The following is a 23,748-nucleotide window of genomic DNA, read 5'->3' as shown; positions in this document are numbered from 1 at the left end:
TATATTTTACTGTTTTAACTCCATACGTTTATACATACATACATATGTTTTTTTTTTAACTTTAATCACACACACATAATGGATCCTCACACACTCTCGTTGACGCAGAAGTGCTCTCTAATCTAATAAGATATCGTAAAATTCTCTCATCATATTTTTTTTACATTTTAAATCCCGTTTTTAGTGTCCGTAAAACGACATCTCATTACAGCTTGAAGTACCAGGGCAGCAATAACGCAAAAGAGATAAATGTAGGAAGCCATCGTGTTAAATGGCCCTGCTAATGTAAATGCAAAAGGCGCTTCGTCATTGTACTTGTGGAACGGAACTTAAATAAAAGGGTCTGGTGAAATCAAGGGCGTACCCAGGATTTCAGCTAGGGGGGGGCAGCTCTTGAGATGATGGTCGGCCGGGTATATTGAAACAAAAATCATGAAAATTGTCTTTTATTAAGGTCAACTAGGCCAATTGCGTCTACGGGCCAAATTAATCTTTTCGATCCTATTTGAAAAGGGCTTTATCAATATTGAAAAATGCCTTCTAGTTACGGTGGCTTAAACTAAATACTTTACATGAACTGCAGACAGATGGTGTTGTAGTCAACATAATATTATCCAAGTATTCAGTCATTTTGTGATTTGCACATTTTTTTGAAAGTATGGTACTGTGACAGGTGATTGAAAATGTGAATCTAAAGTTTTCTTTATCAATTGATTTTATTCAGTAGGTATTCTAAACAATAGTCATTGGGCTACTTATATAGACACACATTTTCAATGAAATAGCTTTATTTGATGAATTAATGATGTTAATTTTTTTATAAAAGTCTTGGGGTAAATGCGTTAGGCGTAATGGGGCTATTGCGATTGTTGCAACGCATTGCCTCAAAACAGAAATCGTCAACCTTTTAATACATACATAATTATGCTCACGACTGTAGTCACCCGCTTTTCGCTGTAAATTTGTATCGCCGTTTTTTATTGAGTACAATGCACTAAAGTTGTCGGGTAAGTGTAAGTGTACAACCCGACTGTCAGATTTTTTTAAACTGCCCGAAGGCCTCTGACTAGGCTTAACAACTGCTGCCGAAGCAGCAACCGGGACCCACGGCTTAACGTGCCATCCAAAGCACGGAAGCGTCCAGAAAATAACCATTTGAAATCGGTCATCCATCCAAGGCTGACCGTAACATGTGTTAACCTCAGTGATCAGTTACGATCACTGAAACCAGCTCGATAAGGATTTTTACTATTTATGAACACTAAACTTATTGAAGAGTATGGGTTTTGCCATGCACATATTTTAATTGATATCTAAGTTTAATACCCGTATTTGATCCAATCTTATTATTTTTCTCAAGAATATAAATGAGAGGATGTATGGATGTTACTTTATTTTATTCACAACTGTCATTCACCACTGTTAAATCTACATTCTAACTCACTTTACAGGAGTACATAGGTAGATATTTTTTCATAAAATGTTATTAGGATTTATCATGGAGTAAATGCGTCCATGAAAATTAGACGCATTTTCCTGATTTCTACTAAATGGGTATTTCTTATTCTTATAAAAAATACTGTCTTACGTAAGAATCGGTTAGCTGGAAGCACTCATAGTTGTTAGGTATGAATTAAAAAACTAAATCATATTTTTTATCATACAGGCAAGTTAATTATAAATTAAAATACATAAGCCTTGTATTATAGATATCAATATCCCCCCCAAAATGTCACAGCCGTGCGATGTCCGCTCACCGAATTACTCAACAAAATATTTTTCTGGAATTAATTGGTGCTTTTTCAGACAAAAAATCATTATATAATCATTTTATATGCAATTAACTTATCACAATACATATATTTCATGTTGTTTAGCTAAGTAAGTTTAAACCAAAACCTTTCGTAAACTTTGTCTGATGTTTTTTTGTCACAGCCGTGGCTCGAAATATTTACACTTGAAAAAAGGGTAGAAGTTTGCGACACGTATCTGCTATAACTATATATTTTTCTGCTATATCAACACTGTATGACCTACCCTTTCTTGGCCGGCATGAATGGTGGAGTGTAAATTAATAATAATTTTTATGTTTTTTTTTTTATAAATTAACACTCTTAACCTGTCCAGACCGTGTTCAAGTTATATAAGGTAAGCTCAACTGTATTGTCAGTTTGTTTTTCGTAATTTATAACTTAAACAATGTACTTACAGATAAAAGTAACAAATTGCAAAAATAATGACGAATTTTAAAATAATGTCAGGCACGGTGCGAAAATGTCACAACCATGGCAGTCACAGCCATAGCTTTCTGAGGCCATGGTCGTGACATTTTTTAACATGTCACATCCATGTCAAACATGGATGTGACTTAACTACCAAAAAAATAAAAAATATAGTTATTCTGAAGGCACAAACTTTAATTTTATTTCTGTGAAAACTTTGATTTGGAATATTGAAAATGAGATTCACGCCATCTGTCATAAAGTCGAATTTTAAACAAGGAATTTAATTTGTCACAACCATACTTTCACACCTCATTTTCTACCCCTTGCAAAGCGTGTTAAGCTTGATTGAAGATATTAAAATTCATTATTTTCAATACACTTTCCAATAACATTAATAAAAAAAAATAAAAAAAAAGTTTAAAAAAAATAAATTTTTTTTGGTTTTTTTAAGAAATACCCAAATCATCTGTGAATTCGTCAATAGTTTCTTTTGGCTAAATTAACTGCCATACTATTGCACAAAAAAATTAACTGGATAACGTCTCTTATTTTTTACCCGACTGCCGAAGGAGGAGGGCAATGTTTTTCGATTGTATGTTTGTATGTATGTATGTCTGTTTCTTTGTTCCCTCCTGTAGCCTAAACGGCTTGATAGATTTTGATGTATGAGGTATCGTTAGAAGCGTATTAATTGCGCGATAGTTATAGGCTATGTGACGTTATATTAAAATGTATGAAGCGCCCTCTAGAGGACATAAAGTGATGATAGAAAAAATAATATTTTTCCAACTATGCTGTGTGGGGTATCAAATGAAAGGGCTTGATTAGCACATTACAAAAATATGCATATGGTAGTATTTAAATCACAAAATCAAAATTATTGAAATAAAAAATGTTAATAAACTAAAACGTGACTACTAACATACAATTTCATAAAATAAAAACAACTAAAAAGTTACAAATAAAAAAATATAATTATAAACAAACAAAAAACCTGACTGCACGCTAAAAAGATGAAAACAAGCCCCAATGTTAATGGAAAGTATCGCAGGCGAGGACCAACTTGACCGCCACACAAGGTCCTATCTATGTCACATTCAGCTAAATGGTGAACCCTCTGCTGGTCTGGAATTATTTCACGGAAAGCTTACCTATTGAATAGTTACATACTAAAAACACATTTGCCTCAAACCTGGAAAATGCGTTCAATCACGATTTTTTTAAGACACTAAATAAGAAACTTTTATAAGATTCCAGCAAAGAAATCAATGCTTTAAATTTGTTAAGAAATAGTTGTTCAATAGTCGTTAGTTTCTTAAAGTCACTTTTACATTAAATTTTTCATACCTTTGCTCCCATTATTCCGAAAACTTTTAGTGATCTAAAAATACAACGTAACCCCAGTTGACCTTAATTAGTTTGATTAAGATACAAAACAAAATAGGTAGGTAGGTAAGAGTAGATAACACGTTTTTAATTCCGACTTGGCAGGGAAATTTACGTTTATTTTATCTTCTAGGGGGGGGCAGCTGCCCCCCCCTGCCCCTACCTGGGTACGCCCTTGGGTGAAATCCGTGTTTCTCAGAAGATACAAACATTATTTTTAGTCTGAAGCAGTGGTTTTACAGTGTTGCTATTACAATTTTATTAGTGAGCGTCTCGGAGTCAGTAAATTCACCCGAAAATTTAGGCAGCTACAACTTTCATGCGCCAAGTGCTAGGCCTTATCAGTTCGTTGCGCTGCATTGTCGCAGCTTCGTCATTATTTTTTATTTTGTACATCATTGGCGATATGATGGAATTATGGAACGTAGCTCAACACAAAGGGGACGAAAAAAAAAGTCGAAAGTACTCCAAAAAAATTTGCTCATTAAATATTGGTTGAGTAAGTTTAGTATGCAACGTAACCCAATCTCACCAAAAGCAGATATCATGCCGAACATGACACAGAACAGTCCGCCGACGATCGGCTGCGGGATGATGATGAACACGGCGCCCAGCTTGCCCACCACGCCCTGCAGCACCATGAGGCCCGCTGCCCACTGCACCACGCGCCGGGAGCCTACCTGGAGGGGATAGAGGGGGTTAGACAGTAGCAGATACGATAACATATTAGACTGCGGTAGAACAGCGCGCCTGCAGTGTCATGAGCGCCTGGTAGCCCACTGCACCACGCGCCGGGAGCCCACCTGGAGGGGTTAGAGGGGGCGTTACAAACTAAAAGATATGATAAGACGGTGGGCTGTGGTAGAACAGCGAGCCAGTACCATGAGCGCCGGGAGGTTGGTCAGCTGTGAGGGGGTATAAGGAGGTCATTAACAGACACGATAAGACTATCGTCTTAGGTTGCGGTATGATGATGAACACGCCGCCCAGCTTGCCCACCACGCCCTGCAGCACCATAAGGCCTGCCGCCCACTGCACCACGCGCCGGGAGCCCACCTGTGAGGGGATAGAAGGGTTTGCTAAAGGTTTTGCTAAATATGTGGGGACATCTCACACACGGCCATCCGACCCCAAGCTAGGTAGAACCTGTGTTATGGGTGTCGGACAGCTGATATATCTACACAAATACATATATAGATAGATACTTAATATAAATATCAACACCCAAGACCCGAGAACAAATATCTGTGTTTAAACAAATATCTGCCCCAGCCGGGAATCGAACCCGGGACCTTCGGCTTAGTAGTCAGGGTCACTAACCACTACGCCATTCAGTCGCCTCAAGGGGGTCAGACAGTAGCAGATACGATAAGACGGTGGGATGATGAAAAGCTTGCCCACCGCGTTGGGATCCTACCTTGCTGCGGTATGATGATGAATAACGCGCAAGGTTCCCCCCACTTCCTGCACCACCATGAGCGCTTGGTAGCCCACCTGTATGAGGTGTATGAGGGGGTGGGTAGTTGGTGGTATGAAGGTTTGCTATGATGTACAGGAGTCGGAATTGTTGGGATGTAGGATCGTGTTCATTACAAACACACTCAAATGACGAAGTTGAGTAAAAGAAAACAAATGAATCTTTAACATTGTACTTAACGTTTTTACAGTAATTGCGTAAAAATATTTCAGTGTTCTTATGTAAAAAACATTATTTCTTATAAATGGTCTATTGTAATTGTAACCAAAATGTTTATGTCTAATCGTCTACAGCTCAGCAGTTCTTCTAGTTTCTGAAGGGTCTAGCTATTAGGATGCTCTTCAATGAATATTTATGTTGATTTCTTGATTTAATTTTTTTTATTTAAGTATAAATATAAACTTAATATACACAAGCAGGTAGGTATATGAGACATATTTAAAAATGATAGATATTTAGGTTATTTTTAATGTTAAATTCAAATACAATAAGTTAATTGTTTACTGAATAAAGAACTGAACTGAAGAACTGAACTGTAATAAGCAAAGCGTTACGAAAATTTACAGTGAAGTTTTTCCTAGTTGTTTAATTTTAATATATTCTTATTTAATCCTGTTCCGGGCGCTTGGCCTAATCCTCATGCATTAAGGGTTTAGTCCACTGAGGCTGCAGCTTTACTTCATTTTCTAGTCTCCCTCTTAAGCTAATTAGGTTAAACTTTTATAAATAAGCATATTTTATAAATAAACTGTATCTATGTACAAAGTACGAAAAGATAGCAAACTAGGTACCAAACAAAATGTAACTGACTAACTAGAACTACTTAATAACAGTTTACCGAAAGTAATCATTGCTATTTTATGCAAAGAATACCTAAGATACGATACATGGTCATGCAAATGATGAATGTGATAGTTAAATGATAATTGTAGTCGCTTTACCTAGAAAACAAATTTTATTAATCACAAACACTTTTTCAAGGGCTTTTGCAGTTAATACACTCACGAGCAATGAAAAATTTCCACTTGCCATTGACGTTCCATTATGTAACTGGAACTTTTTCCTTTATAATTAATAGCTTTACGTAATTACTTAACTTAACAAACCGTCCCAGTGGGCCCAACTTTCCTCAACTCACCTTAGTAACCCCAATAGCGCCAACATTCTCTCCGAAGGTGTTGGTCCCGTTGCCGGAGCCCCAGAGGCCGGCCAGCACGGTGCCGAGCCCCTCCGTGCCGAGGCCCCGGTTGATGGCGTGCAGTGGGGGCGGGGGCGCCGCTGGGGGCGAGAAATAGGGTCAGCTACTGAAGATGAAGACTGCAAGGTCTTAATAGCTAATAACGTTAGTAAGTAATTGAAGATGGACTGCAAGCTGAAGGCGTATCGGGTCAGAGTAAATGCCGAAGAATCCGCTACTGTTTGGTTGAGACAATATGTCAATTTGACGAATTGGTATCGCGTGTTGATTCATGATATTAGTAACTGGCATTGGACCGATAGCAGTATACGGGTAGCCGGAAGATATTGAATAGGAAAGGATGGGCAAACCTACTGTTATAGATTATCTGGGAAATACTTAGAAACATAATCTTAATGCAGCGGTAGTGGCGTAAGTAGTCAGCTGATAGTTCAATATCCTTCAGGAAGTTGGGCAGAATTTAAAAGTCAGCTTATCATACATCACGTGGGACTCACCACACATCCTAGCCGTGGTCGGGTAGTAGCTGATGGACTCCACGGTGCAGGCGATGACCCCGGCCAGCATGCCCAGCACGCCCGCCACGCTCACCGTCGGCATGCCCCATTGTCCTGGGTGAAGGGATAATGATGATGTAGATGTTTGAACTCAAGATTTCGAGACACATATTATGTACTCGTAGTTAATACCCTTCTATTCTCAAAACAAGGCATTGAATAAGATCCTTACAGTTTTTTCTTCAATAACTATTCTGGTTACTCTGTATGCTATGAGCTTAACATGCACAGATGTAGCTCCTTGACTTACTCTTTCAATGCTACCACCTTGCGAACAAGGGCGACATAAAATATCGCACTTTCTGCATTACACGAAATCAGCCGCTTTAAGTGACCTGTTGTTTCTTATTAACATTCGGCAAACCCTTGGGAGTTACATAGCTACTGACCCTAATTTGACTGGCAAATTCTGGCGGTGAAAAATCCTAATGTCTGTTGTTGATGAACCATTCAGGCGATTGTCACGGCAATAGAACGATACGTTACTTAATAACGGGACAATCGAACCGTTCAGAAATTTAGTATCTGAGTCCTGAGATATAACAAACAGACCTTAGTTCAGCTTTAGTGATTGTCACCAATAGGCTAAGAAGAGGAGGCTCGTACCAGGGTAAGGTATCCGGAACCAGGGCGCGTCCTCAATGATGCGTAGCTTGAGGTCCGTCCGGGCTGGGTGGCCCGGAGCCAGGGTCCCGGTCAGCGTCAGGATGCCACAGATGCCCCACATTATCATTATTGTCAGCAGCACCTGTGGAGGTAAATGGAGTTATGTTATTTCCGTGGACTAAAGGGTCTTGTTTCACAATTTCTGGATAATGGCTACCTGTTGGATAAAGGACATGCTGTCATTCTCTGATATTTTATGTTTTAGACGGTGATAGCATGTCTTTAATACCACAGGTAGCCATTACCCAGACATTGTGAAACAGGCCATAAGGGACCTGCCTCTCTAGGACGACATGGCGACGACCGACGGTATTCAAGCAGTTAAGTAGTATTGACATGTATGGTACGCAGCGCACACCGTTGTACTTCAATATAACTCCTTACTTGTGATGGCGACAACGCTATGCTTCACGACATTACCACACCGTTGCATTTCATTACTAACCGTTATACGTCGTTGGCGTCGTCGCTAGGGCATCCTAGTGAGGCATGGTGCAAATTCATATAATATTAGGTATAGGTACACTGGAAGTTTCCCTGTTATGTGGTACGGTAACTCATATAAATAACCTATTTATTTGCTTGCATCTTTCAATAAACAGCCACACGCTTACAAAGCTGCCTTTTATCTCCCCGTGGTAGATAGGCGTGTGAATTCGCTTTAAGCTGCGAACAGACCGGCCAAACGAACACCAACGAACGGGTTTCGTTGACCTTCGTTGCTGCAATCTGCCCTGTATTATGTACTAGCTGTTCCCGCGCGCTTCGCTTCGCCTTAAAAAGTTTTCCCGTGGGAATTCCGGGATAAAAAGTAGCCTATGTTCTTTCCCAGGGTCTAGAACGTATGTATACCAAATTTAATTCAAATCCGTTCAGTAGTTTTGGCGTGAAAGAGTAACAGACAGACAGACAGACACAGTTACTTTCGCATTTATAATATTAGTTAGGATTAGGATGATAAATATCCATCGTTGGGCGTTCGTTGGCCGTTTGTTGGCCCGGTCTGTACGCAGCTTTACGGAAACATTTTCCAATTTGCGGATGAAATCTGTTAATCGCGCTGAAAAGCCGAGCGTCACGAACAATGATTCAGCACAAATCCGGGATTAACGCTTTACGACCTATTGATTCTGGAGCCGGCGAATTGTTCGGCTAAGGTGGAATTTCGCCAAACGCTAAACGTATTTATATCTCATTCGGGGAAACGACGTAGCAAAGCGCCCTCTTTGTCCCACATTTCCATACAAAAGACAAAGATGACAAATGAGTTAGCCACGCCCATTTGGCCACGTGATTACCTAAAATTGTAAAGCCGTGTCTACACTTCTGAATTAAAGTATGGAGTAGGAAATAAAATTGTGTATGTTCATAATAATATTTTTTATTAATCTCTTACTGACGACTCATCACTCCTATCATTTACATTTATAATAAATGATTCATTAAAATTTTCAAAGTTGTGGTCCGTTTTTGACGAGGGTGAGAGCGAGAGGATACACGGGAGACGTCCGAACGGTACAGAGAGCAACGACAGACTAATTATGACCTACAGTGTAAACGCGCCTTAGCGTCTTATCTTTGACCAATCATATGCTTTCGTATATTCTTAGTACTACGTCGTTTCCCCGAATGAGGTATAGTAGCCTGTCAAACGTGTGTCAGTTGGTACAAAATGTATTCAAAATTTGACTTAAATACAATTTTAAATACATTTAGCGTTTGGTAAAACTGACCCTAAATATGTTCCGATTGTGAACACAAAAAGTCATCTCTGTAGTACAAATGGGTTCAGTAATCCAACGGAATAATGTTTTAAAACAAACTTTGTGTTCTTTGTGTAAAAGTATTAAATAAATATCTAGATAAATAAAATATTTCTCAACGATTTTTACTTCAGGTCAGGACACCACACTGTTAGATATAGGTCTCCTAATACCTAAGCAAGACAATTTCACGTCTCGTACATAATAATTGATTGGGTCAACAATTTGTGTGTGACCTCGGACTGGTCTCAGGTAAACAAACATGTCGTTTCCTCATCTTATCCTGCGCTCACTGTTATTGACTTACCTCGCCATTTGTAGGAATTGCCCTATGTCAACCTCAGTAAGGCAGAAAATGGCTCAATCTTCTAACTAAACCAATAAAACATAGAAAGGTTCTTTCACGGTATATTTTCCCTGTCCCGTCACTCGCCTAATATTTTTATATATATACCTAAGTACCTAGGTGTTAGCCTGTGTTAGCCCCCAACAAAAAAATGGACTTGTAAGTTTGACGTGTGTCTTTCCGTACTACGCCAACTAGGCGCTGAAAACCTTGCATATTTTGTCAAATAAATACATATCAACTATTTTACGTCCGATAGTAAAATCATCTTTACGTGTGCACGACACTGAATAAACGTTTTACTTTCTTTGTATTCTCTTCCTGAAGCTTTCCCAACAACAAAGTAAAGTAAAACTTATACGGTCGCATCTGTCTTATGTGATTATGTCCCTATGTGGGCCAACCTGCGCCAACTAACTCCCCCGAGGACCACTCACAAACAAACTGAGTAGGGCAGGGACCAACGCGTTGTTATTTGAAACTTTGTATAACAAGCAACCTGCTATGTCATCTGTTGTCCTAGTAGCGTGAGTTTAGTTTAACATGATACTAAGTAATGCTTGCACATGTTCTATTTAAGGATTGTTTGCGTAACTTAGATTGTTTGGATAAAATGACATCCTAATTAGCACCTGTAGTTTGTAGATTGAAGATTATACTTCCTTTTAACAGTTTAACTTAAATGGCAAATGTTGTCTTAGTAATAATGATCAGTAAAGAAATACCATAGATTTAAATAGCGGCTATGCCAAATTGGAGGTATGGTCTCTCGTCGGCGTCGTAAGGTCACACGTTCATCAGAAAAATCTTAGCGTCTAACCTAACTGATGTTAATAATATAATAGTAAATAACTAATTCTGTGGCGTCACTAATACGAGTACTAGACGGCGACGGATAAATATCACTTACCAAGTAACCCTTGATGCATTGAACGTGTATACATAAGGGCGCCTTCAAATTAGTCGCTAAGTGTCGCGCGGCTGCAGCGCTGCTGCAGCGTTGCAGCCGCGCTGCTGTCAAAATCCATATAAATTTTGTAATTTAAAAGATGCGCGACTGCAGCGCCGCAGCAGCGCTGCAGTATCCCAAGGTCATTATAACAAAAGTTGTTCAGTATGAAGAGCCCTGTAACATACTTGCTGATATGCACCTACGAAAGACTCAACCTGTATTTCTGCCTTGCTTTGAGTATATACACAATACACAGTAGGAAAGGAAGAGACAGACATAGATGTATTCCCGAAATTACCTTAAAGTCCCTTTCTGCTACTCGGCATCGGGGAGGATCTTGTCATGCAAACCCAGAAAAATAATACTTACAGGGAACAGCTTGAAGAGTGGGAACCAGGTGATGGAGCACCCCTTGCCTCGCTTCCAGGAGAGAGTGGGCACGGTAACCCCGCCCATGCACTGGGAGAATATCGTCAGCAGGGTGAAGGTGCTGTGAAGGGAATAGACGTTATCATTACCAGAGTGCAAAATGTCGGCCATATTCTATTTATTATCGAATGATAATGGTTTCAGGGTTGCGTACCTCATCCTGAGAATATCTAAACGATACTCAATGAAGGTCATACAGGTTTACGCACCCACATCTAAGCACACCGATGATGAGGTCGAACTTGCGTATGAAGACGTATCGTCTGCCCTGCGTAAGTTCACTACTCATTTCACGGTGGTGATGGGAGACTTTAACGCGAAACTCGGAAAACAAGAAGGCGGCGAGACGAAAGTGGGGTCACATGGATATGGAGTCAGGAACCATCGTGGGCAAATGCTGGCTGACTTCTTGGAGAAGGAGGGCCTCTATATGATGAACTCCTTCTACAAGAAGAAGCCACAAAGGAAGTGGACGTGGATTAGCCCCGATGGGAAGACTAAAAACGAGATCGACTTCATATTGACGGATAAGAAGCACATATTCAATGATGTCTCACTGATCAGTAGGGTTAAGACCGGCAGCGATCACCGACTCGTAAGAGGCACTTTGAATATAAACTGCAAAATAGAACGCTCCCGTCTAATGAAGTCCACGCTCCGTCCTACTCCTGCTCAAATCCAGGATCCCGAAAGCTTTCAGTCTGAGCTTTGCGACCGCCTGATATGTTTAGAGAATTGCGTTACAGTTGACGATTTAAATAATAGGTTTGTGGAAACTGTCCGAGAGGTAGGATCGAAATATTTTTCGTCCCGAACCAACCGAGGACCTCAAAAACTCTCAGATGGGACTCTGAGTCTCATAAGAGAACGGAGAGAAATGAGGTTGCAGTCTTCAGTTGATATGGTCGAATACAGACGTCTAAACAGACAGATCGCCAAAGCAAGACGTTGCGATATGAGACGCTACAATTGCAAGCGCATTCAAGACGCAATAGAGCAAAACAAGGGCTCCAAAGTCTTTGCTAGAGATCGATCTGTTCGGCAGACTCTGTTGACCCAACTGAAGACCGACACTGGCAACACCGTTTCATCAGTGCCCGAAATTCTGGGAGAAATTGAGAGATTCTACGGACAGTTATACACCACAACACAAAACCCTATTACCAGCGGTGCTCACGACAGCCGAGCGCCACTCACCCGACACTATACCGAAGATATTCCGGACGTCAGTCTAGACGAGATTAGTATAGCTCTCAAACAGCTAAAAAACAACAAAGCTCCGGGAGATGATGGAATAACGACAGAACTTCTGAAAGCCGGCGGTAGACCGATTTTAATAGCACTTCGGAGGCTGTTTAATTCCGTCATACTCGAAGGCACAAGCCCGGAGGCATGGAGCAGAAGTGTAGTGACTTTGTTCTTCAAGAAAGGCAACAAAGCCCTATTGAAGAATTATAGACCCATTGCACTTCTGAGCCATGTGTACAAGCTGTTTTCGAGAGTTATTACGAATCGTCTCGAGCAAAGACTCGACGACTTCCAGCCACCCGAACAAGCCGGGTTCCGAAAAGGCTATAGTACCATAGATCACATACACACGCTTCGGCAGGTTATACAGAAGACCGAGGAGTATAATCTACCTTTATGTCTAGCGTTTGTGGACTATGAGAAAGCCTTTGATTCTATTGAGCTCTGGGCGATGCTTCAATCCCTTCAGCGGTGCCATATAGACTATCGCTATATCGAGGTGTTGAGATGTATGTACAATGCTGCCACAATGTCAGTTCGATTACACGAACATAGCACAAAACTGATCCAGTTGCAAAGGGGCGTGAGACAGGGAGATGTTATTTCTCCGAAACTGTTCACCTGTGCACTGGAAGATGTTTTTAAGCTTGTAGAGTGGAAAAGACTGGGCATTAACGTCAATGGCGAATATATCTCTCATCTACGATTTGCTGATGACATAGTTATTATGGCGGAAACGCTGGAGGAGTTAGGCGAAATGCTCACAGACCTCAATGATGCCTCTAAACAAGTTGGGCTGAAAATGAACATGGACAAGACAAAGGTCATGTCGAACGAACATGTTTCATCATCGCCCGTAACTGTAGGAGGTGTCACCATCGAAGTTGTTGATCAGTATCCCTACCTAGGACAAGTGATCCGATTAGGAAAATCCAACTTCGATAAAGAGGTAGCTCGTAGAATCCAACTCGGATGGGCAGCGTTCGGGAAATTACGACACATCTTCACTGAAAACATACCTCAGTGTCTGAAAACAAAAGTTTTCAATCAGTGCGTGTTGCCAGTGATGACTTACGGAGCCGAGACGTGGTGCTTCACCAAAGGGCTTATCCACAAGCTCAGAGTTGCTCAGCGTGCTATGGAAAGGGCTATGTTAGGCGTGTCCCTGCGAGATAGGATTCGTAATGAAGAAATCCGCAGGAGAACTAAAGTTACCGACATAGCCAAAAGGATTAGCACGCTGAAGTGGCAATGGGCTGGCCACGTAGCCCGCAGAGCCGACGACCGCTGGAGTAGAAAGGTTCTGGAGTGGAGACCCCGTGTCGGCAAACGGCGTGTCGGTCGCCCCCCAACCCGTTGGTCTGATGATCTGCGGAAGGTAGCGGGAAGCCGCTGGATGCAGATGGCGGGTGACCGTTTGGGGTGGCGATCGTTAGGAGAGGCCTATGTCCAACAGTGGACTACGGAAGGCTGAGAGAGAGAGAGAGAGAATGGTTTTGGAACGCATCTTTGTATCTTTGTCACAATAGACCAATAGCGGCATAGCGCGCACCAATGGCGTCGCGCGTTTTTGATACATTTCACCCGCGCCTCACCCCGCACATCCAAGGGGACAGCCTAGAACTGTCAAACTCAAAACGTCCCCCAAGCGTCACCAATATCATTGGTTTTGAAATAGAGTGTAGTGTTCCTTTTCTTTCAGCCAACAATCTTTCCTTGCAGTAAATTTTGCCTTTTCCAAGTAGCCTTATCCACAGTCTTTATTAGCTAGCAAGTAACAAGATACATACATCTATGCCAGCAGGTACATTGATAATTTGATATGCCTTCAGGAAATTGACTGTTCATAAAATTCTGCCGTTGACGTTATGTTACGGCAGGCTGCATCCGATCCTCTTTGATACGTCAGCCTCCATCCATTTTGCAGGAAGGAAACTGTAACTTTAGTAGTTTCCAGTAAAAAACTATCAAAGCCGGACTCTGAGGAGTCTATATTGGTTACTTTTACTTTTGTACCGCTGTCAGTCAGTATACCGTGCTTATAAAATATAGTTAAAATAGTATGACCCACGATTTCCCACCGATTCCTTTTGACAGCTACAGATTAATCAGAACTTAAATTGACAGAAAGGCACTGCTGTAATTTGCTGACTTATTTATTGTTGTGCAGAACCATATTTATTATTATGTGGCAGAACTTAACTTCGTTCAGGTCATACTCTAAGGTTCAGGTAGAAACTGGGTGTAAGTTTCGCAGGTGCCATTTTAGAAAAGTACTCACTAGCTATTTACAATCAAAGCTTCTTGGATTTAAGTTCTCCTGGCCGAATATTGCAACATAAATCTTTATAAAACTGTAACAGTACTAACAGTGCCCGGCTAGTTCGCAATTTGCACAAAGTTCATTTACCTGCCCCCACTGCAAGGCTGTATTGATTTTTATATTGTACCAACTCTATTCGGCATCCAACATCCAAGTAAAATACTGTTTGTTTTTTTCAGCCACCAGGAAAAAGATGTACACTTTCATAACATAAAGTTGATGAAACCGGTTGAGCTATGAAATAACAAGGCTTTATTTAATCATGTCTTGGAACCCCTCTACTAATAATAATACTTGTTGCGTAGGAAGGAACTACCGGGAAAACAGGAGGTATGTAGTTAATGAAGTGTGGAGGCAATTTTGTCCGCTACGTCTACGTCGTCTTTCATATTTTTGCCGTAGGATAACTATCATTATCTCCTTGTTAGTAAGGATGCAGGGATAGATTCAATTTACTGAATGTTTATAAATATCTCACTCAGGGTTTTCTATAGGATTCTACAGATCTTATATTCATTATGCTTCTCTTATAGTATTATAAGTAATTAAAGAAGTTAATATACCACTTGATGTACAGAAAAAGACTTGTCTATGAGAAAAAGGAAATATTTTGCAACCCTACCCTCCGGATCAGGTGAACCCTTAAAACGGAGCTGTAAACAAGGAAAACAATAATAAAAAATACACAAGGGCGTACTTGAGTAAAGGTAATCATTTCGCTACTAATTTTCCTTCAATTTCCCTGTAACAAATGGGGCGGCAACCTCCTGATTCCCGTGAGGTCCTGGTAGCTGGGGGTCACTTTATATGACGAAAAATGAAGCTTCGTAGCGCTCTCTATATAACGGAAAACCAAGTTTCGTACCGCTGCTGTGCGAGTCACGACTCTATCTCGTTGTATTAAACGTGCCGGTTGCACGACAGCTCTCGTTCGTTCGTTTTTCGTCAGTATAGAGTAACCCTCCTGGAGCTGAGCCGTCGCCGTGGCAACGGGGTCACCACCCTGCAACAAGTCGCTGTATCGATCGCAATATACACCTTTCCACCCACGAATTAAGCTGTAAAATACTTTGACGATACAATTTTCGGACGTGGTGGCGAAATGGATAAGGCCTCATCCTAAGGCACGGCTGTGGGTTCAATTACTTGCATGTACCAATTAATCCTTTTCAATTAAGGAATTTAAATATGTATACTTAATTCCACGTGCTGTGAAGCAACAAATATACACATTCTGAAGGTGTACCATAACAACAACATTGTTCTCATTCCAAAACGGCGATACGGCTCGAGACCTATCACGTGAGTACAAACAAAAATACAGCGAAAAATGAATGGCTCGCTTGCGCTCGCGAGGTACTTCTGACTTTCTCACTGGCCTTTCAGGCATTCAGCAGGCAGTAGTTTGTGTATTGTATGTAATTTTTTTGTGTCAAGCGACATTAAGAGCAACTCAATTAGTTTCCATGTTGCGAACCGAAGTTGACTCAAAATCTCAGACGGAGAGCTCGCGATGTTATCAGCAGAACTAAATTGTATCTTGAGAATTGAGCCGCAAAACCGTCAGTTTAGTGGCTGGGGTGAAGACGACGAACTTAAGTACAGGCTGACCACATTTTAGAAAAGATTCAAGAAAATTGGGGATCATAAAATGAAAAGGGTATTAAATTCGTACATCGCTTTTTGGAGGCGATACAGCAAAAATAAAACTCGATGGGAACGAATGAAAAAGGGAAATTCGATAAACACTGATTGAAGCTTTTACGCCTCTGGCTTTTTAAAGCTATCCCACAACAGGCTGAAAATATTACTTATTCAAAAACCTTCAGACTTGCGCACGTCTATACCAAAGCGCAGTGTGGTGTAGTGTAGTTCACAAATACCTAAGTCTAGGTCTTTTCATTTTACTCTTAGTCCGCTGCATGGCTGACTAAGTGACTAAGATAAATGAAAAGACCTACACCTAGGTATTTGTTATTACGACTGTATATATCTTTTAGCAGGCTGTTTGCTGCATTAAGCGAACTATAATAGGTACCCTGTAATATAATAGGTTCTCTGGACACATGGAATGAATTCGTTTAAGAATAATGATCCGCTCTGAAGACAGTGGCGCCGCCACAAGAGGAGAACTAATCAATCTGCATGTTCATTTTACAAGTAGCTCTCTTTCCTTCTAAATGTTATCTTCAACAAAAGGGTCCTTTACTCGTATCTCCCTAATCGACGGGAGCGTCTACGCTCAGTGTAATTAAATGTACCTATTTTACTTTTCTTCAATTTTAAACAATGTAACTGAGTAAACATTTTTAAGTAAATATAACAAACTACAAAGGATATGCAGTCACTTAAAAAAATCATGTGAACAACTAAGTTTCTATGGAAAATGAATTTTTTTCACGGATATTGAAATTCTGATATCAGTTTCGGGCTTACATATAACATGCTGCACATGCTGGTTTCGGCTTAGTATACCCTTTTTGCAACACCCTGTATTATGATAAAATTCAAAGAAAATGATTATTTTTTAAATGGGTCATTTGATATTGTCATCTTGTAAGTGGAACTGTTTCATTGCTCGTGAGTTTATAATCAGAATTTAATTAGCAGTACTTACATATGATAAAGTGGTTAGATTTTGTGAAAAATTTACATTATTAATAAGAGGTAGTATTGTAGGTAAGTAATTATCGTATTTCATCCGTCTACAGCAAACCAACGAAATAAATATCTACAATTAAATGGGAATTTAATGTTTTCATCATTCCCCGCGTCTGTTCCACCTCGTTAGTAAACCTTTAACATTCAATCCAATTTACTGCACGTGAAACAAATAAAATGATTTTGTGAAACGAATATAAAATGATTTTCCGACTATCTGCCGACAGAACAGTTGTTTTGTATAAATTAATCGGTTTTGTTTTTCACTACATATTATAAAAGTAAAATTTTCAGTGTTCTACTAAGGTAGGTAAGTATTTCAGAAATTTTATAGGTACTTTGACCTAATTAAATATGTAACGTTAATACTCAATATCAAACAGAAAAAAAATACGGCAATAACAACGTAATGTACAAAAAGGCTGACAAAAAGTAATCAACAAAATGGTGATATACTTATACCTATAGGTTGCCTCTACATAGTACTTTCAAAGTACATAGAGGCAAACAACAAGAAGTAGTAAAATATAGCATGACGTTTGATTGACAGATTCTTATTTCTGGTAAATAAAGTAAGTTTTTCTTCAAAACTAACCCCCTTATTCATAAAAAAAATTAGTGAACGCTTTAGCTATTGAACTGTTTTGTCCCTCCAGAACAGTTCAATAGCTAAAGCGTCCACTAACTTTTTTTATGAATAAGGGGGTATATTTACTTATATTATGTAAAATTTACTATTATGTCTATTGTGTTAACTGCTGGTGTTCCTTATTTAAATAACGAACAAAAATTACGACAATTACAATGTACCGAATTGACAGCCCTGGGGGCTCATGCTATATTTAAAAAATATAATTACTTTTATTCAAATTTCAAACGCAAGCCCAAGAGGAAATGTAAAATAACAAAATTATATTATCAATTGCCTCTTTACACCTCGGATCGGAAAAATGACATAATTTTTAATTTCACCATTGTTTCCCCTGAAACTTATTTGCTCAGACTTACAGTTGAAAATGCAGTAAATTTAAAAACATGGCAGGTGGAGTTTATTTAGTACCTACGTAATGGCGCTTTGATATAGCACAGACGAGCTTTGAAAGTCACTTAATTAAAGCCTTCCATGTTTGTGTTGGCTCGAGTGACCAGTGTGTGTACAGGGGAGTGGGGATGGTTTACTGTTGGGGAAAGTGGACTAAGCTGCAATAGAATTCCAGTATCACGTGGTCTGAAAGTCTGCCATGAATGGCCGAGTGTCCTCTGTTGTGCCTATTTGAGAAAAAACTACTTGACGGTATTCTCATCTTAGGAAAATCTAAGAATGTACCTATTTTTTTTAATATTTTTTAAAGATTTTATTATCACTCCACAGACTTTATGTCCGTGCCTTTTTGAGAGATCAATATACTGTGCGAGTTTGGTTGTTTTTTATCTTCATCTTTTAACTACTCACTACTCAATGTGGAAGCTTATTATATATATATTTTATCTTATATATATATAAAATATTATTGTATTTTTTTTTTGCACTCCTGGGGGAAAATCTACACAGACACCTGGGAAGGGGACCCAGTATGTACCTATTTATGTAAGCATAAATTTGTCGGTTATATTTTTACTTTTTAGCGGTTTATTTCGGGTATTATATCAGAACTCATCTCGTCCTGTTTTTATAGCAAATGTAAGAAAATATAGTGGCGCCTCTTGCGGAAACTATGTATCATGAAACTTTTGATAGATAATGTATGCAGATGACAGGAGAAAACGTAAACTTTTTAGTTTTCAAAAATAACAAATCCCGTACTAGAGGCCCAGTTTTTAAATGTATGTAGTATTTATAACATGATGTGATGCCAGAAATCGATAACGGAGGAGGATCTACCTCGTCGCTGGAACTGGGGTAAAAGGGACACAAAATATACTCACAGGTAAGAAGGTAACTGTAAAAGTACTTAAACTATTTATTGCCTTAATCCCCGGAGACTAATAGGGGTGTAAAATACGAGTACACTCTGGTGAAGTGGAAAGACTATAGGTACTTACCTACTACTAGGTAGGTAGCTTATTTTCCTGGGTGCTGGTGGGAAAGCGGCCTTAAAATGTCGCAATTTTTCCCGATCCCGTTTTTCTAAGGACTTCCAACTCAAATAATGTTACAATGTGCATCGATATAATGGTGCAGAATCACTTTATCAATGGTATATTATTAATTATTAGCGACACCCGACAACTCTCTCAGCGCAAGCTTGCTTGTGTTGGGGTCCACCAACCCGCACTATCGAATGGTGGCCTAGGCCTAAACCCTTCCTTCTTTTGAAGGAGACCCGTGCACCAGCAGTGGAGACGTTATGGGTCGTGATGACGATGATCACTGGATCCTTTTAATTGCTCGTGACTAGTACAGAAGGAGTCTCACCCGGCGGCGACGCCCCACTGCTGCGCGGCGGCTTCTGCGGCGTGGTCGAACAGCGTGAGGCCCACCAGCGCGACGGTGGGCACGATGGTCAGCGGCGTCACGAAGCGGAGTAGGGAGCCGATCACGCCGAAGTAGCCTGCAGGGGATGAGGATGTGTGAGTGTGTTTAGGGATGGAAAAGAGTTACGTTGCGCAGTTATATGTATAGTTGTAGCAAGGATTTGATTGTGTTTTTGTATTAAAAAGGTATGGTTACCACTGGAATCTGGAATAATTTACTAATTTGAAGGAGATGAACCATCAATCAGCAGTATAGGTTTCTTGTTATTAATATAGGTACATATGTGACCAGTGACCACCACTGCCATCACAGTGCGAGACTTTATTACACGACCAATGAAACATAGGTACAATACATTAATAAAACTTTGGATTGCTATTTATTTTCCTCACTATTGGTGAATATTTTTGCCAGCAGAAGAATAACCTCACCGAAGGAAAAACAGCTAAAAAAATACGCGGCATCAAATAGAACAATAGAATTTTCAAAACAATTTGAAAAAATCTATGCAATGCCCGGAGGCTCTGGTGCTTTGTATGAATATGTATTGGAAAAATCGCACGGTATTTCTCCTTTCAGGTTAGAAAAACCTGCTCACTTGATTTTTCATAGAGTTCAATGTTGAAGAGCCCTTCAGTCGGCATCCATTGTTCCAGCGTGGGTTGAGCATAAATTCATCGTTCAATAGACTAGATATAGGAAAAGTACGTGAATGTGGACAGAAATACTTGATTTAAAACCAGGTTTATGGAATGGGGTGTTTTTTTAATTGCACAGCGGTATAAATGCGGTAAATAGTAGTATGCTTTGCCTTGTGGAAAATTAATTTAAAAATCACACTGTCATCTTTATATAAATACAACGTGCTCTATGTGAAGGAAAAATCGTGAGGAAACCATCAATAAATATACTTAGCGCATCTTGATGCATAAATCCACCAACCCGCAGTGGACTAGCGTGGTGGGAAATGGTTAAAGCTTAGGAGGGCAGTTTAGACCTTATAATAATAAGTAGGTATGCACAAAGGTTCCGTTCGAGAGAGCTAAGCGCAGGGACAACACCCCCGCAGATAATAAAATAGAATATAATAGTAATATTATAACATTACTAAGTGAAAACACGAGTTCTCGAGTGGAGACTACAAACAGGCAAACGCGAGATGAGAAAGGTCGAGGACAGAGTATTGTGGCGTTCCTTGGGAGAGGCCATGTCCAGCAGTGGATAATTATTGGCTGATAATGATTATGATGAAAGTAAAAACAACGGATTATGTAAGGAATTTATTTGCTTATTATATATATTTTACCCATGCTATGGATGGAACTTACCTAAGAACAGCTGAGCCAGCGCGGAGACAGCGATGGCTCCGCTCAGCTCTCGCATTCTGCTCATCCACACCTCCCGTCTCTCTTCATCTCCCATGGCATCCAGGACTGCATCTGGTGGTAGAAAGAGATGATGGATGTGGTTTAGAACTTGTGTTGAGATATATAAAACCAGTGACATCCAGCGCCGCTGGACTGAACTTAAAATAAAAACGGTTGATTAATAATTTATGAATAAATAAACAGTGAAAATTGCAAGAAAAAAAGTTTAAAAGCAGATTTAATCCATAAAAATTGCTTAAAATAAACTCGCTTATACTAGATAGATACTAGATGTAGGTACTTGCAATAATTATACCTATCCTCCGATAACTTATTAACTCATATTCGACATGACGAAGTACCAGGACAACATAACGTACCAGCAGGACACTTCCAGGCGGGCAGGCCGAGGATGGCGAGAGTGGGCACCAGGAAGGAGATGGTGCCTCCCTGCACGATGGGCAGCCGGCACCCGTACGTCGCCTGCAGCCAGGTTATTAGACCTGGCGGGGAATTACGAGGTGTTAGAGAAAGATAACCTAACCTTTAAAAACCCCCGGCAGCGGCATAACTTTTGAACGGCTAACTCGAGGTAACATAACCTATGGGCCAAAAAAACACAGACACGATAAACATTATAACACCTCTCTTTTTCGTCGGGATAACCTATTATCTGCTTTTTAAAAAGGAATACTGTAAAGGTAGATAGTAAAATCTGGCAGCTAAAATGGCTGTGGACCGGTCATAACTGCCGTAGAACGACGACTCCTGGGGTAGTCATAATCTGGAGTGGAACTCACTAACAGGCTGGAGGTTGAGGAAGGCCGAGGATAGGGTCAAGTTGCTTGGGAGTGCATATTATTATTCCTTGGAAGGGTATAATGTCCATCAGCATCGGTAATTTTTTGACCCGTGTGACTATGTAAAGTATTAGTTCAGTAAGTAAGTAAATGAATTTATTCACTTTCAAGAGTTTCAAGTAGGTTAAAAAATGAACAATTGTTGATCTCTTTCAGTTAAACTTGTGTAAGACGGCAGCGGAACTAATTATGTTTAAGTATGAAAGAACATTATTATTGACTCGAATTATATTATTATTTGTATGACGCTGGTAGTAATATGCATGTTAATTTTAGGGTTCGGTTTTTAATATGTCTATCTGTCACTAAGATTTTGTACGGGTAAGTAGTAAAATATCGAAGAGTAATAGGTTTTTATCTGTGTTTTAGTAATACCTACTGTGCAATGTGCATAATAACATGAGAAATAAGTGTTTCATTTTTACAGTAGGCAGAAGAAGGTATACTTATACCCTCGCATATAACAGCATACCGACTTCAGTTATACACTCACGGGCAATGAAAAAGTTCCACTGAAAAAAGCACCAAATATCTTCTAAACGGAAAAGGCTAGCTTAATGACGCCTTCTGCATCATTGAAGTACATTTAACAGAGCATCAGGATATTACCAACCAAAAACCATAATATTTTGCACAAATTCAAAATAAATGTTTGAAAAAATTGGGGTTGTTTGGTGTTGACATTTTGTGAGTGGAACTATTTCATTGCCCGTAAGTGTATATTATGTATATATTATGTATATTGTGTATAAGTGTATATAAATGCGCAAAAAACTGTAGCGATGAGGGTGGTGACCCCGAACCGTGACCTTATTAAAATCGGGGATAAACAGGTGGTAGATGTGCCCTATTTCTGCTATCTGGGAAGTGTTCTCACACCTACTGGCGGAACAGATGACGATGTGGAAGGCAGGATTAAAAAGGCAAAAGGCGCATTTGCCCAGCTGACACCGATATGGCGGTCAAACATCATATCACGAGACCTCAAGCTCCGTATATTTGTCAGCAATGTCAAATCAGTCCTGCTGTATGGTTGCGAGACGTGGAAAGTGACCAAATCAATCTCCACTAAGTTACAAGTTTGCGTCAATAAACATCTGCGGCAAATTCTGCGAGTGTTCTGGCCTGAAACCATATCCAATGAAGACCTCTGGAAGGAAACGCGACAGGAACCCATAAATAAAGAGATCCTCAGAAGAAAGTGGAGTTGGATTGGACACTGCCTCAGAAGACCAGAGGGGAATATCGCCAAAATGGCGTTAGATTGGAATCCGCCGCAGGGCAGACGGCGCAAAGGGCGACCTGCAATAACTTGGAGGCGATCCATTCTCAGCGACCTCAATGCCGTCGGAATCTCCTGGGACGAAGCCAAAGAAAGAGCCCAGGACAGGAACGTCTGGAGAAGAACTGTGGAGGCCCTATGCTCCTCGTGGAGTTAGAGGAATTAATGATGAAGTGTATATTAAGTATGTTTTACATAGTGGTACTAAGATTCAGTAGGCACTATCCCTCACACACATAGGAGATAGGCCGCTATAAAACAAAGAACAGTTGCAATAAAATTGCGCTTGAATCGTTCCGTACATTATCTGGCTGTAAATCCTTCGATTGAGAGCGACGAGGAGTACGAGGACACACTATATTATGTATAGTAAATTATATAAACAGTTAAAGAGAGATAGAAGTGGTATGTAATGCTATTCTGGTATTATCAGAAGAGGGATAAGTTTTCTGTAAATCTTGATTAGTGATAATTATGAAGCTTGTTTAGTCAGAGATTTATTATGTCTTTATTTGTACACAAACAAAATAAT

At 39.9% G+C, this 23,748-nt stretch overlaps 1 protein-coding gene across 1 annotated transcript in view; it reads right to left on the bottom strand.

Annotated features, from left to right (window-relative positions):
- Positions 1-23,748, bottom strand: part of LOC105384860 (solute carrier family 23 member 2) — a 37,679-nt gene that overhangs the window by 10,424 nt on the left and 3,507 nt on the right. Inside the window, exons 5-12 of the mRNA XM_048626770.1 lie at positions 21,455-21,577; positions 21,036-21,146; positions 19,648-19,783; positions 10,940-11,060; positions 7,450-7,591; positions 6,784-6,897; positions 6,227-6,366; positions 4,144-4,291 (exon numbers count right to left, since the gene is read on the bottom strand). Coding sequence (XP_048482727.1) covers positions 4,144-4,291; positions 6,227-6,366; positions 6,784-6,897; positions 7,450-7,591; positions 10,940-11,060; positions 19,648-19,783; positions 21,036-21,146; positions 21,455-21,577 — 1,035 coding nt within the window. The remainder of the gene's footprint in view (positions 1-4,143; positions 4,292-6,226; positions 6,367-6,783; positions 6,898-7,449; positions 7,592-10,939; positions 11,061-19,647; positions 19,784-21,035; positions 21,147-21,454; positions 21,578-23,748) is intronic.

This window comes from Plutella xylostella, chromosome 17 (assembly GCF_932276165.1).
Source record: "Plutella xylostella chromosome 17, ilPluXylo3.1, whole genome shotgun sequence".
NCBI classification, from domain to species: domain Eukaryota; kingdom Metazoa; phylum Arthropoda; class Insecta; order Lepidoptera; family Plutellidae; genus Plutella; species Plutella xylostella.
The sequence above is the reverse complement of the archived record's forward strand: the minus strand, read 5'-3'. Positions and strand labels throughout refer to the sequence as shown.